Below are 22,340 nucleotides of genomic sequence, written 5' to 3'. Positions count from 1 at the left end.
TCCTGCTGTTTTCATTGGAAGCCATTGCATAAAGCTGCAAGTGCAGAGCTATGCACGCCAAGGTGATCATTTCTCCTGAAGGAAACCCATAACCAAAGAAGGATTTAAGACTGCAGGGAAGGCTTTCATTTCCTTTGTTTTTTCCAGCACTAAACCCCATATGAATAGGAAAATAGCACGCATCTAATGGAAAATGTGTGTTTCCCATTGACATCCTAGAAAACAAGGATTTTCCGAGTTCTGTGTTGTTTTAAAAAGCTAGGACTGGGGGCGTTTGGAGCTTTGTGTGTTTACAAGTAAATGGTAGGATAAGAGAGAGCATGACAGCAGGCTTTTGCTTGGGTCTACAGCATTACAGCTACCTGGTATTGTAGCTAATAAAGAAAACAGAAGCCAAGTTTCAAGACTGCAGAAGAAGAAAGAATCACTTAGTGTCAGGGTGTCCCCTGTATTAGAGGGTGACAGTTACAGATGAGTTTCGTAGACATCTTTTCCCTGGTCAGTAAAGCCCCTGGGACTGTGTAGATATCCATATTTCTGTCACCTATCAAAGGAACGGCACTTTTAAATGTCAACCTCATCCTCTCCTCGTCTATTTTTAATGCGGATAATTGGATTGGGAAGCTAAAAAGCATCTCTATACAACTGCTAATTATTAATATCAGTTACCACTTGTTTTATTGTTTGGAGTTTAAAAAAAATAAAAAAACAAGGGTTGACAGGACAACCTGTACAGTCTGAAAACAAGGTGCTTCCAGACTGAGCATTAGCATGTATCAAGTGCGTTTTAGAAAATGGCTTTGCTCTATTACCTGTAAAAATACTACAGGGAGTGGCTAGCCTACTCCACACATTGATGGATGAGGTTAAGAAGTATGACTTTTATATGTTGAAAAGCACTTGTGAAAAAAAAAAAAAAAAACAAAACAAAAAAAATGGGATAAATGGTTGCCTTAGTCAGAGAGCACTCAGTTTTACATAGTTTTTTTCTAGGATTTTCATCCCCCCAAATATCTGAGTGTAATTTGCATAAGTAGATATTTTATACCTTCTTTAATTCAGACATTGCTGCAGAAGAAGACTGGAAAGAACAAAAGAGGGAGGCTGCAACGTTTTCATTATGCTGAAGCAAAATATTAAGACATGCTGAAATATGTGTATATTAAGTCGATAGGCTGCAGATACTGGGAAGGAAATGTTAAGGAACTGCCTCACTGTGTATCTGACAGAGTTTAGTGAGAAGCCTTGTCATTTTGGTAAGTAAATGCAGAACAGTGCCAGGTCCTCTGTGGCTTCATTTTATTTAGGGCACTCACTTTGTACCAAGATGGATCTTTCATTACCAAATACTTCTTTATGCAATTAAACGTTATGCACTAGGACCCATCGTGTTCCAGCTGCTGAAGTTTTAAAAGTGTAAGATCAATTAATAAAGTTAATTGGGGATTAAGGAACAGTAGGTTGAAGAAAGTGCTTCTACCTGGCTGAGTATATGACTTGAGCACCCCGGAGGGTCTGTTGTCTGTGAGCTTTATGTTCATGGATTGCTTTACTAGACTGAACTACCTTCAAACCTAAACTTTCCCAAACTCAGGGATACTTTGGCTCTGAGGTTTCGATTTGAGGCCTGAAGCTGCCCATTAATGTCACAAGCATTGCACAATTGAGTTTATTTTTAATGAATGTAGCCAGGAAAATGTAGTTTGGCTGAGCAGTGAAGTATTATTAAATGGACAAATACATGCAAGGATGATTCAAATATTTCTGCTTTATCTGGCTGCTTGGGCTTTTGAGACTACTTAAACATTGCATTTTCACATCCCTCATTTATGCTGAATAGTTATAAAATTTTATCTTGATCTAAGTTTTTCTCCTTTACTTCCAAATATTAATCTGATCTTAAATAACTGCTATTCAAAGCAGACCCCATTTGAATAATGTATTATGCACAAAAATTCAGAAAATGTAATTGATTGCTTTTAGAATATATTTATATAACTTTGGCTTCTTGGAAAAGAGCAGTTGAAATATCTGACTGAATGCATAGATAGAAAGGGTTTTTCTGAACATGATTAAATATTAGTAACAAAACCTATTCTTCCATTCCTAGTTATTGGAAGTACATCACTATAAGTAATTTACAAATCTTATTAGTATACAATAGGCATCAGGCAATTTATATTCTGGTTATGAGCAGCATGCATGAGCTGAGCAGCAGGCTTGAGCTAAAATGCGACTGATGCACGTTCCCACAAATAATTGCTATAGCAACATTGTCATGATGTCTGAGATTTGCCTCCCTTGGGTTCACACCTAAAGTTTTCTTCACGGTGAAACAAAATGCCTTCTCAAGTTGAAAATACCGTGTAATAGTGAGGGTATTGATGCCTTTTGCGTTGTTGGTTTTTTTTTTTTTCAAGTAATTAAGTTTCAAATGTTGAGAAGTATAAAGGAATGTTAGGGGAAATCATTTACTGTCGTAGTTTCCATTTATCATGAAATTAAACATTGTGTGGCTCCTTCCATACAATTAATCTTTGCAAATTGGTGTGATCAGGTGAAGACATTCTCTGTGGGTGATCTTGCCTAACTTGTGGGGTTTTTCCTTCTCTTCATCCGAGTGCTTACATATTACATTAACGTTTTGTAAAAATCAATCAAAATAAGGTTTCAGAGTTGTTATTTCTTTTATTTCAAATTGCTGCACATTGTGATGTAGGTTGTGTCTCTGCTTATTAGGATCTCCTGGACTCAAAGCACTGAAATACAGCACTGCAACTATATCAGCTCTCTTGAGGGACCCTAATAATACAATTTGTATTTATGTAATATTTTTTGGCCAGATTCTGGATCCCAATTCCTGCTTTGTGCTTTTGCATAAAACTAGCAAGGGGTGCCCTGAATGTCAAAGGGTGCATCACAGAGCAGCCAAGGAGTACTTGCCTGTTTGGCATCATAGTGTAAAACATTCATAAGCATCTGAGGACTATTTTTTCTGCTTGATAGCTGATTCAGCAGGAGAGGGGTTGAACAGTGCTTTGCAGACAGCTTCTGCGCTTCTGTCCCTTCCAAGCAGCTCAAAATCTGTTCCTCTGTGTTGAAGTTTATTATGGATATTAAGGTTCATGATATATAGTAATGTTAAGTGAAGAGTATTACTCCGTTATCATTATGATGAACAGAGAGTGACAGATGAAATAATTTCACCCTGGGTTGCAGTGAAGTCTTGAACAATGACTGCGGAAGGTAGAGCTCTGAGGACAACAGAGGACTTCGATGATCTGAGCAGGCTAATTAGAAGTCTTTCAGCAGGGAGATGAAGGTGAGCAGAGGTTATAAAAAATGGATCTTGCAGTGATATTAGGGAGAAGAGAGAGGTCCCATGCTCCAAAGGACAGACCTCAGGAGAGCAGCAGTGGAGGATGAGGAAGAGGTTGTGTAAGACCAAAGAATACTAAAAACGTGAGAAATCAACGATGGGCAATGTGTGAAGGTAGCTTTACAGCTTTGTTCAGATCTAAGAAATATGGGTAATCTAAGAAATCTGGAGAATCTAGTGATTACAAGCTTTTGTAAAGATGTTTAAAAAAAATAGAGAAGAAAGAAAAAAACACCTCCCTGTACTAAGGTGCTGTGTTAAACTGCCAAAGGGAAAAGAGACAGTATCGAAGCTTCCTCAGATACATAAAAGCTTAAGAGACTTAAACACAACCCTTCTATGGCTGTCCAGCATGAGGAACCTAGGGCATGCTGACAATAACAAACTGCCTGGATGCTTGATGTTGGACCCATGATGTGGGAGAAGGACTGAAATAGTTGTACTTAATTCAGATTTTCTCATGCGTTGGTCTGTATTGTTTTGATTGTACAGTTTGCTCTCCTGACAGCAGTAAATAGCTGTTACAAGGAAGAGGCCTAAACCTGAAGAACTGAGGTGTAGTAGAGATTGCTACGCCATCAGAAACACCAAGCTTGTCAGTGTGAGTGTAGCACCTTGCCCCCAAAAAGACTGTGACACATTGTGTTGCTGCCATCACATGAGGACAGATGAAACAGTGCCATCTAACTGCTTCAACTCCTCTGTTGATACACAGAGTAAAACCGTGGGCTGGCTGGAGGTAGCTTATGTTGACCTCCAAAGTTATGCAGAAAACATCTGGTCTTTTTCCCCAGCATAAATTTATCCACCTGGGAGTTATGCCAGTTTTAATTAACTTCATTTATATCACACTATCATTCCCGTATAGACAAGACTGACAGACTCAGGGAGTTTAATTATAACCTTTCCTGACCTAGCATGCCTCTTTAGGGACCCAACCGAATGTCTTAGTTGCACCAACAAAAATTTCTAGACTCCCGTCTGAGTTTGAGCCTGAAACTTATGAAATCCTTTTTAGTTCTAAAGAGGAACCTTACACTGTCTTTCTGTTTGCACTCCAATCAAATTAAATTTCCTTGCTTTTGTGCTGTACTTCAACAAATAAAATTATAAGGTCTTGCGAAAAGAAATTTTAAAAGATAACTTTTAGGCTCTTGCCAGACAACGGAAAGACCTTGTCAAAATATAATGCCATACTGAATAACTGGAGTGTGCATGGATGGTTAATTTCTCACTTTGCATTCTATTTTAAATTCTCTGCCATATTCCTAGTAATTGCTCATAATGTAATAATGAAGGTGAAACATCAGACTTTATGTGACTTAATAATTTTAACTTAGATTTTTTGGATTACCTCACAACAGAAATGTCTTTGGAGTATGCCTCAGAAGTGTGCCATGTTGCAGTCAGAACAGCAATTAGTATGTAGCCTTAAACACATTCAAGTTTAAGATAATTCCCTGTGGGTTTAGGCTTTCAGTTTTAAATGATATCACAAGAAATGGTGGGACATATACACAACTGAAGTATGAACGTTTTCTTTCTCTGGAACTGTATAGCTTTACACCAGCTGACACTCAAATATGTTGTTATTAATCTGTACCAGCATGTTATTAAAGATGGCATCAGTTTGTGCAGCCACAAGGCATGTGAATTAAGGCTTCACAGCAGACCTGAGTTCTGGCATCCACTAATTGTTGGGTGTTCATTCCCTTTCACACTTAAAATTTTCCAAATCAAATGTTTTGCACGTGCTTTTCCCTGTTGCTTTAAAAACAAACAGCAGAAATGTATTCCACTATGCACTATCAAACTGGTACCCTGAAGCAGACAAGCTGGCACAGCTGGAGCCCATGGATCTACCTTGCAGATCTCTGAGGCTGAGATAACAATGATTGGTAGGAATCTTAGACTTATGTCTTTTAAGATGAAGGATCCTCATGGACCAGACATCTTTAGAAAAGTTGATTTAGGAGGTAAGTGCTGGCAGTGGATGGAAAGCTGAAATCTTGGTGCCTGTTCTGATAGCTACAAACCTGTTTTTTCCTGCGAGTGGCTGTCCAGCATCCTTTGTCCTTATCCCAAGCCTCCCCATTGCCCGTTGTTCTTTTTAGGACTCCATGTGCCACTTCACTGATTTACTGTAACTCTTTATCTGCCCATCCTCTCTTCCTTTTGTAATGGTGTGTGTGTTCCCCAGCCTTACAGTAAGCACAGTGTTTCGTTTCTCTTCTCAAATCCTGCAGCAGCTTATCTCAGTTACCTTTCACAGACTTCTGGCCTTTCATGTCAGTATGCCATCTTGCCATTGTTCTGAGTCTGATTTCTCTCTCCTTCCTGCTCAAGTCTGGCCTACTTCTCCTTACTGTCCAAATGCCAGCAGCAGCAGTATGGACAGCACAGGAGAAATTTTCTCCCAGGTCTCAGTTGCTTCCTTTCATACTGGAAAGCCGCTACCTATCCTCTGAAGCATGACCATATTTTTCAGTCCCAAACCCAAATGACCTCCTGTGTGAGCTGCAGTTTTTCTTAGGCTGACACTCTTGGGTATATTTTCATACATGTGATGAAAAAGGTAGGTTCCTGATTAACAACATGGTTGTAAACAATGTCTGCATGTAAATAACATCTCTGCCTGTCTTCCTCTTTTTCATTTTTACTTAACCTAGTCTGAGAATTTATGGAACTGTTTCGTTAAAAAGTGTGTATGCGTGACTGTAGACTTATGATTTGATACACCTAGGCTTAAAAAAAAAATACCAGTGGGGTTGGAATCTATCTTTAAATAGCTAATCTGATAAAAATTAGGGCAACTGCAAACAAGTTCTTCAAAATGGGAAACACTGAGTCCTAAGTATAGGTCTTATACTATTCTATGATGTATATTGAATTCACAGCACTGAAGTAGTGACAGAGATAAAACTTTTCTTATCCAAATAACACAGGTTTAAACTTTCTCTGCTTTTTGTTGAAAGTGATTAGTTAAGAAAATTGAAGCCTGGAAAGAATTAATGGTGCATAGGTTCTTGAAGGCTAAATGATGCCATCTGAAGCATGTGCCACTCCCACAGCAATCACCTAGAACATCTCCCAGGCGTTGCTGCTTTCCTATTGCATGTTTCTCACCTGAGTTTGGAGTGCCCTTTGTTAGACAGTTACGAAATAAAGGCATCATTAACAAACCGAAATACCTCTGTGACAAATGTACATTTTCAGAAACTGTCTAATTAACTGTACCTCCAAAACAGTGGCTTTAATGAAACTCTTATTTAATTGAAAGGCAATTAGGCATTCTTTCCTTCCAATGCATGTGTAGCTAACTCTTGTTAGTATTAACAAGTTGCACTTGCAGAATGAAGCTTTGTAGGACATTTCTCAGCCCTGCAAAACTAGTAGGTTATTTCCTCAGTATTTTCCCTGGTCCTGCCAATGTTGTTTGAGTTTTTAAATTAAAACATTAAGATAAAGAAATGTGGCAGATTTTTAGTAGTGGAACTAACTGCTTAATATTTGAAAAGGCCAAAGTTCAAAGACAGGTTTGGAGGAAGCCAGCTTCAATTTTCCTTTCCCTGCTTTGGGTAAACTTATGTAACCTGGTGGTACTGAGGTATAAATGTGACAAAGGGGTTAGTATCTGGGAGGGAACGATGTGCCCTCTTAGCCCCTCGAAAATTTTGAATTGTAGTCTTTATTATAAAAATCAAGGAAGGAAAGTGTTAGCAGTGGGACTGGTGCTCATCTTTCCTCCAGGAGAGGAAAACTAGGGTTGGGAAAGGGATACCAGCAGATATTTACCTCCTCTGACTGACTTAAACTAATTTGCCTTGAGTCAAAGACATGCTCAAATGCACTTGAAGAACTTGGTATGAGTAGGTCAGTGTTAAATAGAAGATCCCACGTTTTCTCTGTACTGTGTCTGTCTCTCAGGTGTCTCTCTCTGGGGAAAGATAAGATGGCTGGTTTACCTAAATGGCTAAAAAGCAGTCTGATAGTTTATGCAGTTGACTACATTTCTTCTAAAATTATTATTTTGTGCTTTGTGTTTTGAAACAAGATAGGAAAGATTTTTCCACCCTGAAAATATAGTGAATGAGAACAGAGACTGCATGTTAGTTACAGGAAGTATTCCTTGCAAAGGGCTTTTCTTGCCACCTTCTCTTTTGAGACCTAATAAAATTTCTATGGATATCAGTGGAGGAAGATATTCTTGTGTGGCAAAATTTAATAGTCGGGGATATTCACAGTAAGTAAAACTGGCAGTATTGTGACGGTATAAGAAAAATGGAAATGTAGTTCAATGTAAGTGCCTTTCTAACTTTGCTATATAAGGGGGATTTTCATGACTAAATGAATCACAGAATCATAGAGTTTAAGGTTGGAAGGGACCTCAAGGATCATCTGGTCCAACCTGTCTTGGCAAAAGCGCAGTCTTGACAAGATGGCCCAGCATCCTGTCCAGCTGAATCTTAAGTATCCAATGTTCATTCCAGTCTTCTCTGTAAATTTTTATTACGTTTTGCTATGAATGGTCTTAAAACATGTGATTAAGTTGCAAAAAAATAGCCTGTGTTAGTGGCTCACTGGTCAATTAAAAGCAGCCTCACTTCCCCAAAAAAACCTCAAATAGTCATTTTTGAAGTCTTTAATAATGTTATGCCTGAGTTTTCTGAGATGAATACAAATGCATCAAGTCTCATATTACAAAAATTCAGCAATCTCTGTACATGTGATCAGTAATACAGGAATATAAATTAAAAGGTTTGCTATCACTGTTGTAACGTTGCAGTTTAATAAGCGTAGAGTCTCTGGGTTAAAAAGAAGAACCTGCAAAAGTCTCCACTGCGTTTTCGAGTTTAGAATTAATGGAAACCAAAATGTTTACTTCAGCAAGAGAGATGGCTAAAAATAAAATTCTATCAGAAAATACAAGCATAATGCCTAGAAACTTTTCTGTCATACTTAGAGGCAAAATTATTTTCTTGCCTAGGAGAAAATAATGGAATTGCATTTCATCAATCACATTACATTCCATATATTTTAGGCTCAGTTCAAATGAAAAAACAAAAGTCAAACTATATTTTTGTTGTTCTGTAATGAAGTATAGTGCTTATGAGAGAAGAATATGGATGTTCTGAAGAGAATCTCGTAAAGAAAGCACAAGTGACTTTTAAAGAGTTCACAAACTACCTGTCCCTTGTTGTCAACCTATTTCAGTTACCTGGGGGAAATAAAGGTGAAAAAGGTAAGTTGAAGAGAAGCACAGCTACTTCAGATCAGTATGATCCGTGACAGAAGTCTTTGTAATAGCAGAATGAAAATTAACCAAAAGAATTATTTCTGGAAGCAGAAATGTTACACCACTGTGAATTTAAAAGTTAGATGGGAAAGAAATAGTGACAATTCATTCTTCATCCAAGCTGTGACTGCTCTAACAAATCATATGGTATAGGTAATATACTAGGCATTATGCAGTTAGGTTCCAGCAATTTGTTCACTAGCATGTTGCATAGCAATATCTACTTTCAAGGATAAAGTTCAGGTTTGTGACATGTCTCTTCACCTGTGTTTTTTCTCCAGCATCAGAAACTGTTGGGCTAGTTCTGCCTGCAACCTCCCACGGATTGCTGGGAGCTCTGAGGGCAGACCAAGCTGCAGGGTCAGCCCGCAGTTCCCAAGAGCAGGGGTATGATCTCCCATTTCCATCAGCCCCACTGCAGAAGGAAGGGAGAGGGCAGACTGGAGCAAAGGAAGCAATGCAGATGTAGTACAGAGCTCATATGTTTGTTATTCCCAGCCAGCCACCCACTCTCCAATACCTCCAGCAGGAGTGATGGAAATAGTTTGGTATTTTTTATGGTACCTGTAGTTCTCCATCAATCATGAGTAAGACTATGATGTCATACTGTTTTCAGGAAAGAATTCAAATACTGATCCATTCCTCTGATGCTGCATAACAAATTTAGGTCTTTACTGATGCAAAAGTCTGCATGATGCTGACATGACTCCTCATGCAAAACATGACATCGGGTTTTTATGACATGAATTTGTCTTAATGTGAAGGGTGTGAAAAATGCAGAGCTCACTCTTCGTTGCAACCAGCAGTGTTTTGAAGCATTATTCCAATGTTCATGGTAAACATCAGTTGTTCCCTTTATTAATACCAAACCCTGTTCTATAACCTAAGACTTGGATCAAATAACAAAGTGATTATTCAAAAAAAAAAAAATCCACCTTCCTCCTCCTGCCGAAAACTGAGAAATGGTAACCATCCTTGAGACTCTGTCACTGTGTCGTTACTTGTTGCTCTGCTTCCAAGAAGTACAGCTAGTGCGGGATCAGCTTGTTTCAAGATGAGAAGTCCAAGATAGACCCTGCTGTAACTCAGTGAGTGCGGTGTTAAATATCTACTTGCAAGGCAAGGCCTTTAAATATGGACGAGTGGCCAGTGAAAAGTATATTGATGGAGATGTATGCATTTTCATTAGTTGCCCAGCAGGAAAAACAGTGGATTAATTTTCCAGACAACAGCTTCCCAAAAATTTCACAAGAGGACAAGAAAAGTTACATTTATAAATAAAATTAATATGGAAATTGGTTTTGGTCTGTATCTGTGAAACTATCATTATTCCTATGTTGCAGGAGGTAAGGGACATGACCTGATATTAAAAGATTGGGATTATTTACTGATTTTTAATTAGTAATACTTTTGTTTTTAAAGATTAATTCAGAGTGCTGCCTGTCTAGCTGTCCAGGTAAAAAGTTGTAGCTTTGCCAGCATGTGGATTTTCTCACTTCTGCGTCTGCTTTTTTCCAGATGAGATAAATGGCTCTAAGACTTTGACCAAAGCAATTAACTTCCAATTCAGAGCTTAAAGGAAAGCCACACAGTTTTGTTGACATTATTTTACTATAAATCCTTTTCTCAAATATATTTCCGCTATTTGTGGTAATTTTGCCCATGAGAATTTAGATGTTTGGGAGGAGGAGGGGAGCTGGAGAAGTAATACAATACTGCTCTGCATGGAAAGAATACTGTGGATTTTAAGGTTGTTACAGGGAAAGGTAAACTTTCTGTACTTTTTATAGTAGAAATAAGGTTATTCTACTTTGTTGTGTGGGACAGCCACGTTCCCATCACTGCTGAGATCTGGGGACAGAGGCTGGAGATGGCCTGCAGGGCATCTGAGGCATTGTCTTCGGCTTTTTACCTACACCTCAGAGTTTAATTTCTACAACACTGATTTCATTAACTGAAAAGCCTTATTGTGTTTGGTTAATATCCTAGACATTTGAGGTTTGGGTTTTTTTTTTTGCAGTGAGGGAAACTTGCTAATCAAGGCTTTTGCTTTCTCTCAGTGTCAAACACTGACCGATTCAAGAAATAACATGATGGTATTAATGAGATGAGGGACAGTTTTGAGAAAGTGTTTCAATTTTCAGTTACTGTATTTTCACATTACAGGGTAATAATATGTCAGCAGTTAATAAAAGATACAGTAAATATTGTGTATGTGCTTGAAATATTAGCATTTTAATATCCATGTCCAGAAATAACATTTTTCGGTAGCATGGCACCAAGAAAATACTTTATGTATGTGGGTGGACAAGCAGTAATTGATGCATATGTATTTGTTTGACCTATAGCAGGTTAAATACAACTTTAGAGGCAGTTGTCCAAACAGCATGTCATCTAGAGCTGATATTACTGCTAGATCACTATAGTATCTTTCTCAGCAAACTGCCTAATGCAATGGGAAGCTATTAACACCAGGGAGAAGCTAGCTGAAGAGTACAACTGATTAATACGACATATTCAAGTTTCTTTCTACAGCTGTCTCAACAACCAGTCATAGAGATCTGCTTCATACACAGAAAATTAAATTTAAATTACACAGTCTTGGCTAGAAAATTGCACAGTTAATTCTGTCCCAAAAAATGAAATTTGATTTTTTCCACATGAACTCGTTTTTGATTTTTCATACCCTGTTGGTTTCTGACAGCATTCCCATTGGTTTAGGTTACTTTATTCCTCCCTTAAAAAGAAAAATAGCGGGAGAAAGGAATATATATATGAGGGATTGGTTTATAGGGAAGTCCCTCACTGCCTCAGAAGTTAATGTGTCCAGTGCAAAAGTACAAAATGACTGCTCTAAGCACCTTTCTGTAAATATTGCATTAACCTTATTTTTAAAGGAAAGTTTGCCACAGCTATTGAAGAAGATAGTGTATATCTGTGGGTTTTTCAAAACCTTTGTATATACCATAGCTTTAGCTATATACCCTTCTGCTAAGCTGAAGAGAGCCCTGTATTTAAATATCACTTGTAGCTGATTCTCTCTGAACTAAATGGCAAGTATTTGAATAAGCTTTTTTTCAAGAGGAAAATCAAAGTAAACTAAGCAGAGATGAAAACCAAGCATTTCAGAAAAGGGGAAAAGGAGAATTAGAGGTTTCATTTCCTAGTCCTACATCTGAAAGTGTGTTTTCAGACAGCCATTTGTTAACAGTCATTAAATTCTTACCCATTAATCTTCACATAATCAGGTCTGTTGATATCAATTCCTTTGTGCCCTGGGCATCCCCTTTTACCATCTTGTCCTCTTTGCTCCCATGACCTTACCATTAATTTCTCATTTTTTGTTCCCCTCCCAACACAACCACACTCAATCCCCCCATGCCTTAACCGTCAGGCTGTCGGTGCTGCCTGCCTCATCCTGCGCCGCCCCAGCTGTCCTCACCTCTGCACAACAGGGTTTTAAATACGCCGAGTTTCGGCAGAGATGCTTGCAGCCTCGACAGTGCTCTCCAGGCAGCATCTGTTCCCAGCATTTCCTTGGCCAGTCGCAGACTCCTGCCTGGCTTTTCTCTGCCTCCTTTCTTCCTGACTTTCCTTCCTGCTGTCTTGAAGCATCATTTCAGAAAATTTGCTAGATCAGAGACTGCATATGCACTAATACTTGTCAGTAGCATCCTCATCTGACCCTTCTTATCCTCTACTCTCCTCTCTTACACTCATTTGCTGCATCTGGTCCGAAATCAAACTGTAAGCTCCTCAGAGCAGAGCCTTTACCTTCCAGCTGCCTTTAACACCAAGCACAACAGTGCCTGGCTGGTACTAAATGCTAAAGCTGTACAAATAAATAAGAATAGTTTTGATTACATAGTTGAAGTTCTCATTAAAATAATTTAAACATTAGTCACAAGCAGTTACGCTGTTTATAATTCATATAATAATTTAGGACTGCTAGTTTTTAACTGTTGTGTAATTTGGATTTACTTGCAGTTCTCATGGGATAAAGTATATTATTGAACAAGAAAAGAATAAACTATATTCAGAGTAGCTGTAGGGTACTAAGATTTGAAGGAAAGCTGGTGGAGTATTACAGGAGAAAATATGCAGGATCCATTGTACTGTTAATGAATGCACAATTCAGATTGGTGATTTAAATTTTAGATCATATTTCTCTGATACCCTCAGGTATAACAGGCATCATACATAAAAACTGAATAAGATGGTGTGTATTTATGCCCAGTCATGCAAAAACTGAGCAATAAAAAAAAAATTACTTTCCCCTATTGTTTATTCATTTGCAATTTTTTTCTTTAATGACCTAGCATTCGAAGAGCACTATTAGAAGGGCACAACCACAATTGCTGGTACCACTTTTGAAGCCGTGGTAGTAACCTATGAGGCAGCTTGATACTTATCCATAGCTGCAGACTGTTACAGTATCTAAGCCATAACTAGAGCATCATTTTTTGATCTGGCCAGGAACTTTCTTGAAATAGTCACCATTTCCTTCCTTAGGCAAGATGGCAGATTGGTGATATTTTAAACTCTCTGTTGGCTAAGAGAGAAATCTTGAAGTCCTTATTTTTGCAAGCAGACCTGACTAATATAAGCAAGACCTGTTCCTGCAGGGGCCACACCCATGAAGAATTGTCAGAAACAACATTATACAGTGACTTCTAGCTTTACAAATGTGATTTTTTTTGGTCCATTTTTTTATATTGGCACACTAATTGTAAGTTTTTTCTGGCATCCTTTTTCTGAAATGTGAACAGATGTCCAACTTTTTAAGAAGCCACATATTACAATGGACTGCATTTTACAACCACATCCGCAGAATGAATCTGAAAAGCTTTGAAAATGCACAAAGAAAAGAAGATGCAATCAAAAGAAATTCTGCCTGGCCTTCCAGGTTGTACACCTGCTATTTTAATACTTTTTTTAATCTCTTACAACTAGAGTATCAATTCTTAAATGAATTTGAACAACTCGCCCAAGAGACATTCTAATCCAATCATGTATTATGATGTTACCAGTTGGATGTTATCCTATTAGGCACTCACTGTAAATAAGGGATTTTCCATTGACTTTTAAATCCCTGATTAATGAGAATGCTCGAAGCAGTGTCCTGTAAATTAGCCATAGTGCTAGCAACAATTGCAATTCACTTAGGAGAACTGATTTGGTTTAAATCTTCCCATCCAAATTAAAAAGCACGAGGAAAAGATAATGTGCAGTAAGTAAAACATATTACTCTATCTTACATTATTTATCTGTACCCTGTGGCTGTCTGAGGCCCCCAGGTCTAAATCCTGCTCTTTGTTCAGGTAAATTGCCATCAGCCAGAGCTCTTCTGGAGAAAGAACTCTGGTAGCCGGCCTATAGTATTTCTTTATTTTATTGATTCCTTATATTCTCTGGTGTTTTAGCTAATTCTTAATCTCATTTTAAATTGTGCTAAGCAATCCAATCTCTTTCATTTGTAGCTTGGTCAGTGCCATCTCACTTGCCTTTCACAGCTCCTTTGCCTTTTTTCTGACAAAATTATGTATGAATAGTGGGAAACGTATTTGGGTTTGGGGAAAGGGGAGAATAGGGGGAGGTTGTGACACATCTGTTAACTGATACTTAAACTGGAATTCTTCCTGACATATTTTTCTGAAGAAAACATTTTTCACATCATCTTACCACTTCCCTTCTTATTCAAATACTGATACTTGATTTATTGCTTGCAACAAAATTAGTTTTATATCTAGTATTGACTTTGAAACATACATTATTTCCTTTAATACTCTTGTGACATTAATGAGGTCTTTCTTGACGTGCTATAGTCACATTAATTTAAGGTACTATTCATTTCTATGCCCATAATATACATGCACTTTTATCAGTCAAGAACATCCCTTTGTTCTTGTAGAAGTGTGAATACTCTTTGCATAGATTGAAATTAGTGTCACTTTATAAAGACAGTTTTGACACTCCCTCTTCTAAGTAACTGAGCAGAGTATTTCTCATACATTAATATACTTAAGGTGTATGAGTTTTCCATAGCTATTTTCTGGTAATTTTGAATACACTGCAAACTGTACAAAAAGTGGAGTTACTTAAAGTAAAATCTGACCATACTATCCTATATCAAGAATAATCAGAGACAATGCAGTAATTCTATAAATCTATCTGGTCATTTCACCTCAGTTTGCTCAGTTACAAGGGTTACTCATCCATGCATGTACCAAAGCACCCTTAAACAAAATTCCAGTTAGACCAGTAGATCTCACAGACCATCATTTCTTGCTACATAAGCATGTGATTCTCTCTGTTTAATGATATTTGTGTACAATTCTGCAGTGATCAGTTGGGGGGTTCAGAATTCTGGCTACAGGTCATAAAAGTGCAGTCTTCTCCAGTGTTAGGGGCAGAAGGAAAAATATGACACCATGGTTTCTCTAACCAAATTGAAATTGTTTGAGAGACGCATGATACTTATTTTACAATTATTAGTACTTTTTTATACTTACTAGTTGTGGTTTTTACAGTACAGAGTCAACTTTTTATTTGCAGGCTTTGTTGGTTACCTGGTTGTTTCTTTTTTCTTTATATTTTAGGAAAAACATAGGGTTTTTCCACAAAGAGACTAAGATATTGATTTTCAAGCATAAATGGTTGTATGCTGGGGAAAAGAAATGGACATTAGAAATTCAAGAGGGTGTTTGCAGTTGGCTTTTATTATAACTTGTTTTTCACCACAGCAGAAAGAATGGACATCCAGAACACATTTTTTGAGTCTTTTTAACTCTCATTGCAAATCTGCCAGCTAATTTTGGGAGCAATACAGATTTATAGAGTGGTTTCCCCCAGCTGTAAATTTTCTTAGCTATAAGGAAAGATAATTTTTGTGGTTATGGCATTAAACTGTGATGTAACATAGCTGCTGTTTATAGCCCTTTTGGTTATCTTCAGCCAGTTACTTCATTCTCTTATGCCTCAGTCTTCTAGCTGTAAAATATAGTATTATAATAGGCTTTTCTTTGTTATGCCTCACATATTAATGAATGTATTCCTGTATCACTTTCCTACTTCACAGAAGTGCAGAAAGCATATGTTCATTAATATTCCTGAAGCGTGACAAAGAAAAGCCTATTAGTGTAATATGCTTTGCTTTAAAGCTTCAGTTAGAATAATAATGATAAACAACATTGCTTAGGCTTTCGCCTTACTGTACAGAAATAAAATTTTTACATGTTCAGACTTAAACTGATGAAGGAAGACTTTGATGTATTTTATGTCCCTCCTCTATACTCATGGAGAAAAAAAATATAAAAATAATGTTTCACATTCACTGAAATGGGCTGTGTCTCCTCATTGGCATACGTATCATAGGGGAGTTCAAGAATGGCTTTTTGCCTGCTATATCCTTAGCCTCTTGTTTCAATATGATGTACTCTTTTTATTCTCTCTGTATTTCCTTCGGTGAGGTGATCAGAAGCTTGAAATGGACAGTTATGAAACGTCTTGCCTAACCTGATTAGTAATTGCTTGAGTAATGACCAGGAGCATGACAGTTTATATTTCTCTGCTATTATTTCCCCTAATAACTGTGGGTGGTCGTATTACATTTCTGAATGACTGTTCTCAGAGGTGGCTTGAACAGAAGGTATTTCATTTTACTGAGTTCAGATTGATTGCCTCAGTGTTTCATTGAATATCTCCTTATTCTTGCACTGTAAGAAGCAGTAGATAGGAATCCCCAGTTTCTTTTCTTTATAGCATGTTGTATCATACATCCCCTGGTTCATCTCCTTTGTCTTGATTTATTTGTACTGTGTTCAGTTCTGGGCCCCTCAGTTCAAGAGAGACAGGGAACTAGTGGAGAGAGTCCAGTGGAGGGCTCCAAAGATGATTAGGGGGCTGGAGCATCTCTCTTACGAGGAAAGGCTGAAAGACCTGGGGCTGTTTAGCCTGGAGAAGAGAAGACTGAGAGGGGATCTTACCAATGCTTATAAATATCTAAAGGGTGGGAGTCAAGAGGATGGGGCCAGGCTCTTTTCTGTGCTGCCCAGTGACAGGACAAGGGGCAATAGGCACAAAATGGAGCACAGGAAGTTCCACCTCAGCATAAGGGAAAACTTATTTACATTAAAGGTGGCAAAGCACTGGATCAGGCTGCCTAGGGAGGTTGTGGAGTCTCTTTCTCTGGAGACATTCAACACTCTCCTGGATGCAGTCCTGTGTGACCTGCTCTAGATGAACCTGCTTTAGCAGCAGGGTTGGACTAGATGATCTCCAGAGGTCCCTTCCAACCCCTGCCATTCTGTGATTCTGCTTCTTTATACAAAGAACTGTCCAAGCTTATTTTGGACACATGTTCCTAGAACTCCTTGGACATAAACACAGCACTCTGGCAATACTTCACTTATTTAAGAAAATAAGGTGTTTTCACTTATTTAAGAAAATAGGATGATACTTTCTAACACCACATGTATTTATTATTGTTTTTTCCTTGACTTTCTTTTCACTAAATACTTTTCAACTCAATGAGAGTCATGTTTGCTTCTTTTGCTTTTTTTCGGCTCTACATCTGAGATAGCAAGTATGATTAATGGAGAAAACATCAGTACGTTTCTGATAGCTTTAACAGCTGCAGGCGGTTCAATATTTTGACTTGGTTTTTTAATGCTCTCAGTGTTTTCAGCAATATCATAGTAGAGATATTGGAGATAAAGAGGGAAGACCCACAGCCTCAATATGTATTCTATCCTACTTTCTGTTCTTATTACAAAAACATATTAAAATGTTTAAGTGCCTGCACTGGATAGCCAACACAGTTCTTCTAAAAAGTGACAAGTGTGAATTGAAAAGCAAAGTCCCATTAATACAGAGTTGGAGAGTGTCACTATGCCATTACATATTAAGTCTAGAATGCTCTGGGCCTTGCATAAATCCGAGTAATAAAAGAAATGCCAGTGAGTACCTTGCACGTTCAGTCAATTAAAATATATCTATTTGACTTTTATTTTCTTTGCAGACAACAGATGACATCCTGGTGGCCTCGGCTGAATGTCCTAGCGATGACGAGGACATCGATCCCTGTGAGCCGAGCTCAGGTGGGTTAGGTTAGTCAACTTTTTTATTACTTTCTTTTATTTCATATTTGCATGCTCCAGTCCCCCAGAGTCCCATCTAGCAGGACAGTCCTTTCTCACATAGCAGAGAGAAGTAGAATTGGGGTCTTTCTACATATGGCGGTATCAGCAGAAAGGGAGAGCTTGCTATATGTTTTTTTCAAAGACAAAGGATGGGAGCACATAGATAGTCATGATCTGAGCAAGGTTATAGCTTGACCGAGGACCTGAGGCTGGACTGGGAAGGGCATCCTAGGGCCCCTGCAACTGTGTAGTGATAAAGAAGGGACAACTTCATTTAGGAGAAAGATGTTGCAATTGTTTGTGCCGTAAGCATTTCCCTCAAATAAGATAAAAGTACCATATTTCAGATGTCATGTCAGTAGGGTTCATTTTGAATTATAGTTTATGGTATGAAATACTGTATAGATAGTAAAAACCTGAAGACATAGAATACAGCATTCTCAAATTTCAAATTGTTTTATGGCTTTTTTCCAAGCCAAGACTATTCAGAGTGAATGTTTCAGTTCTGATTAGAAATGAAAATGTTTACATTCTTATATTTTCCATGGAACAAAAACTTTGTAGTGTTTTGGCCATGTCTTTTCTACTCCAACTGAATAATGGAGATTTGGTACTAATTTTCTCTGTGATATAATTTCCTGTGTACCTTTATATTCAATTAAATACAACATACCTTCTCTAAAAATCTGAATGTTTATCACAGATGTGAAATGAATGCAAAACTTCATAATAGCAATCTGAAGAATTATATTACTCTCTAACCTTCCAAAAATCCCTGATCATCCAATGAATTACTCCTGCTTTCTTTGTTGGCTTGGATTAGCTTTTACCTTTTCTGAGTGAACAGCTTCTGGTACCATATATCTCCTTGTTTTTCTTCTTCACTTGAATTCCGTGCTATTTTGTAGCATGCCTACTGTCAGTTGTTTTAGGTAATATGGTAATCTTAAGTACTTGCTATAATACCTAATATTATAATAATTAAGATTGATTTGTTATGCAGTAACGTATTTAGTTCAAGTAGAAATTGATTAAATTTTATGTATATTAGTGCACAACTAAGAGCCAAGAGCACAACACCCAGATCTCGGGCAGCAGATATCTCTACATAGCCTTAAGATAAATGTGATTTAGCTTCAAATGCAGATGCGTCGTTCCTTTTTCAAGTCATGTAGTCTAATATCCACGTGCAAAAATTATTATTTAAATTTAAGTAAAGGCAGAGACATTTGTGACGTATCTCAGTGTTTGGTGGACCTGCAGGGTGGCATTTGAGGTCTTCTAGGAACCAAGATATTTATAGATTTGATGAGAATACTTTGGGGTTGGTTTCTTTGGCTTTTCAATAAGAGGGTTTCAGAGTGGTTTTCAAAATGACACAAGATGGAATGACCGTTCTTAAAACTGAGCAGCAACAGGTATATCCACCTTACACATTTTTATATATCTCAGGAAGACATTTCGCTTGCAGAAGTCCCAGACATCATGATCAAGGTATTTAGAATTGTGATAAGAATTCATTTTTTGAAAGTTTGAAAATTAATTTCCAGGATATTTTTTTCTGCTCTTTCCTTCTCATTTTCAAATTATTGAGTTTAACAAGACTGTCTTGTCCAGTATGAGTCAATGCAGTAGCACATGTTGCTCTGTCTTTCATGCCAGTTACTTCTTTGCTTTAGTTAACCTGAGCAGTGCTGTTCAATAGATAAATTGGCATTTATCTACTATAAATGTGGATTATATTTTCTTTAATTTATAAGGAAATTGTAACACAATACATTAGTTACCTCACACTGAAAAATTTCCCAAACAGTCTGAGAATGCAGCCATTGTATTAGAAATGTATTTGTGTTGTCTGAGCCTTGCAGCTTGCTGAAAGCCAATGAAATTTCAGAATAATTCTTCTCTGAGGTTGTTTTGAACTTCAGATCTGGAGCCGCAATGCTGGGTAGTCCTGGAGTCATGCACAGTCATTTAGCTGGTGGGTGCAGGAATGAGAGGGGTGAAATGAAGCTTTCTGACAGGTTATAATTTTTGTCCAAACTATGGTCCAGAAGCAGAGTGTGAATGTTAGTCTTCCTGCAAAACATTTCCATTAGCTTTACATCCTGGTGTTTAGCTTTCCTGTTTTAGCTTATCATTCATCACCCAGCTACACTTCTCATTTTAGTTTATCTGAGAATGGGTTTACTGTTTCATTTCTTGGATCCAAACTGCTACTGCGTTCTTAAAAAAAGTATGGATTGACACAGGGATTATGTTCTCCATAATCCCAATTGTCTGGATCATTTTATCTGTCATTTTCACATCAAAATGTCACTTGTCCTCCCACTCTCAAGTCTTAAAAGCTATTAATTTGCCTCCCTCTTCATTGGCCTTGTCCCTTTCTCATATTTGAAACAACATGAACCAAAGGGGTTACTGAATGCATATCTTCTAGCGCATCTGCACCTCTGTAAACTGTTTTAGTCTTAGTCGCTTAGTCTTATGAATAAGTTTTCTCCATGAATAGTGTGGTAGGCTGCTTGATCTCAATAATACTGCAGTCTCAACGTGGATTTGAGCTACTCCTAACAGTAGGATGGAACTTAAGGGGGAGAAGTGTAATATTGTTGACAGTGACAGATTAATGATTTTTTTTTTTCTTTTCATTTGGGATAGGACATACAAAAGACTATGTCCTTCCTTTTAAATTCTTCCCAAAGTTCAGTTCAGCTTTTCTCCTTAACCCTTTTCACAAACCAGAGTTGCTTCTCCACAGCTACTCCTCAACATCCTCACTAATGCTGGTGAAGCTTGTGTTTCGCTACAGATACTCCTAGGAGGCAGAATATATGATGATTAGGACAATTTTACTACTACTTTTTCACTTCAGAGGCTGTAGTCTGAGTTCCGATTAGATTTCTTGTCTTGCTGCCTGATGGTCATCAGCAAAGGGATCCACCCCAGCACAGGAGATGATGCTCTCAGTGCTCTCAGGACAACATTTTCATAGCAAGAATACATTTAAAGGATGGCCAGAGCCCATTCAGTTTTGTTGACAGAGCCATAACTGTACATTTCTGTGATGATTACCCATAATATGTCTATTTCAAACCAAAGTTCTCAGCTCAAAATGAGAGCCTATTCAACAAGCAGTTTGAATATGGTAAACCTATATATCATAGAAAATACTGATTATCTAGATTTTACTGATTAGTAGATTTATGCTTAAAATAGGGTCTCATTTCTAGGATAAATATGCTGCAGTTTGTAACAGCTAACAAGTCTCAGTCTGCCACCACCAGCTTCACTTTCTGTGCACCTGTCTTCTAGATAATAAATGGAAAGATGCAATTTGCAACAAATTTTGTGTGGGACATAAAAACCTAGACCAGATTAGGAGCTGCTAAGCAGCAATTCCATCAACTTGTCTGGAACATAAAGTTACAAAAATTATAATTGCAGATTTCATTGTGGTATACAAACTGCTAAATGTGCCGTAATTGGATGAAGTCATAACAAATTTATTAGCATGCAAAACTTAGTCAACACATTTTGTTTGTGTTATGTTTTGTATAGAAAGGCAACACATATTGCTTTCACAGTCTCTCCACGTTCCCCTCTCCTACTCTAAATAGTAATAACAACACAAAGAATAATTATGATTATTATGATAATAATAATAAAAATAATAATAGTTTATGTTTCCTGAGCTTCATGTCATAGAGCAAATAATAAAGTCTTTTCATGTTGTAGACAAGTTATGAAAAATGTTAATGGAAACCTATGCAAAAAAAAGGACCTGGTATGACTTAACTGATTTTACATGAAGAGTTATAAAACTGCGGATGGACAAATTGCCATTCTGCACGTCAGGACTGCTGTTCCAGACTTTCCTGAGCTCTGTACAGAGCTCTGATTTCTGCTGAGTTTCCGTGAGCATTTGTGCTTTACAGCTGATTTGTTCCAGTTACACTGGGCTGGTATTTTATGTGTTAACTATTATCTAGCCACTTTAGCTTTTGAAATGTTCCAAAACGCAGAGAGGTCCAAACTGGGTCAAATGAAGTGCAATCATTGAGTTCAGTAGCAGGAAATCTAGACCAGGGAACAAGTCTTACAGTTTTTAGCATGCGCACAAACAGTTCTTTTTCTGCAAATTAGTTAAGTCCTTCTCAAACTCAGGACTCAATAAAGGTTTAAGTTAGAGATTAGGTTGAAAACCTCTCCTGACGGCCCCAGCAGAAATGGGATGGATAGAAGTTTTGGCAGTCTTAAAGTCAGAATATATGATATTTGCTGGTCTTGGAAGTTTTAGCAGAAAACAACCTTCAAAGTGAAAAAAGCTTCTTGTAGAAACAAGACAGGAGTCTTTCTAACAACAGAAGTTCACGTTACAGCCAAAGAAAATACTTCATCACCTCTTGATCATCATTTGTCTGGCAGCTCTTGGGTTCCACTTCACAGGACAGTGTTTGACTGGTATCAGATCTTGTCCTGTACTTGTTTTACAGGTAAATATGATAAGAATAGTCAGGACAGA

The 22,340-nt window shown here is 37.7% G+C and overlaps 1 protein-coding gene across 25 annotated transcripts in view; it reads left to right on the top strand.

The window, feature by feature from the left end:
* Window positions 1–22,340, top strand: part of NRXN1 (neurexin 1) — a 719,965-nt gene that overhangs the window by 684,217 nt on the left and 13,408 nt on the right. For 14 of the 25 annotated variants that reach the window (XM_086460705.1, XM_086460700.1, XM_086460699.1 and 11 more), the window contains one exon: window positions 17,695–17,782. In XM_086460705.1, the coding sequence (XP_086316831.1) occupies window positions 17,695–17,782 (88 nt within the window). The remainder of the gene's footprint in view (window positions 1–17,694; window positions 17,783–22,340) is intronic. The other 11 variants (XM_086460706.1, XM_086460703.1, XM_086460704.1 and 8 more) reach the window with 1 other exon arrangement.

This window comes from Leptosomus discolor, chromosome 2, assembly GCF_034619465.1.
Source record: "Leptosomus discolor isolate bLepDis1 chromosome 2, bLepDis1.hap2, whole genome shotgun sequence".
Classification (NCBI taxonomy): Eukaryota; Metazoa; Chordata; class Aves; order Leptosomiformes; family Leptosomidae; genus Leptosomus; species Leptosomus discolor.
The sequence above is the reverse complement of the archived record's forward strand: the minus strand, read 5'-3'. Positions and strand labels throughout refer to the sequence as shown.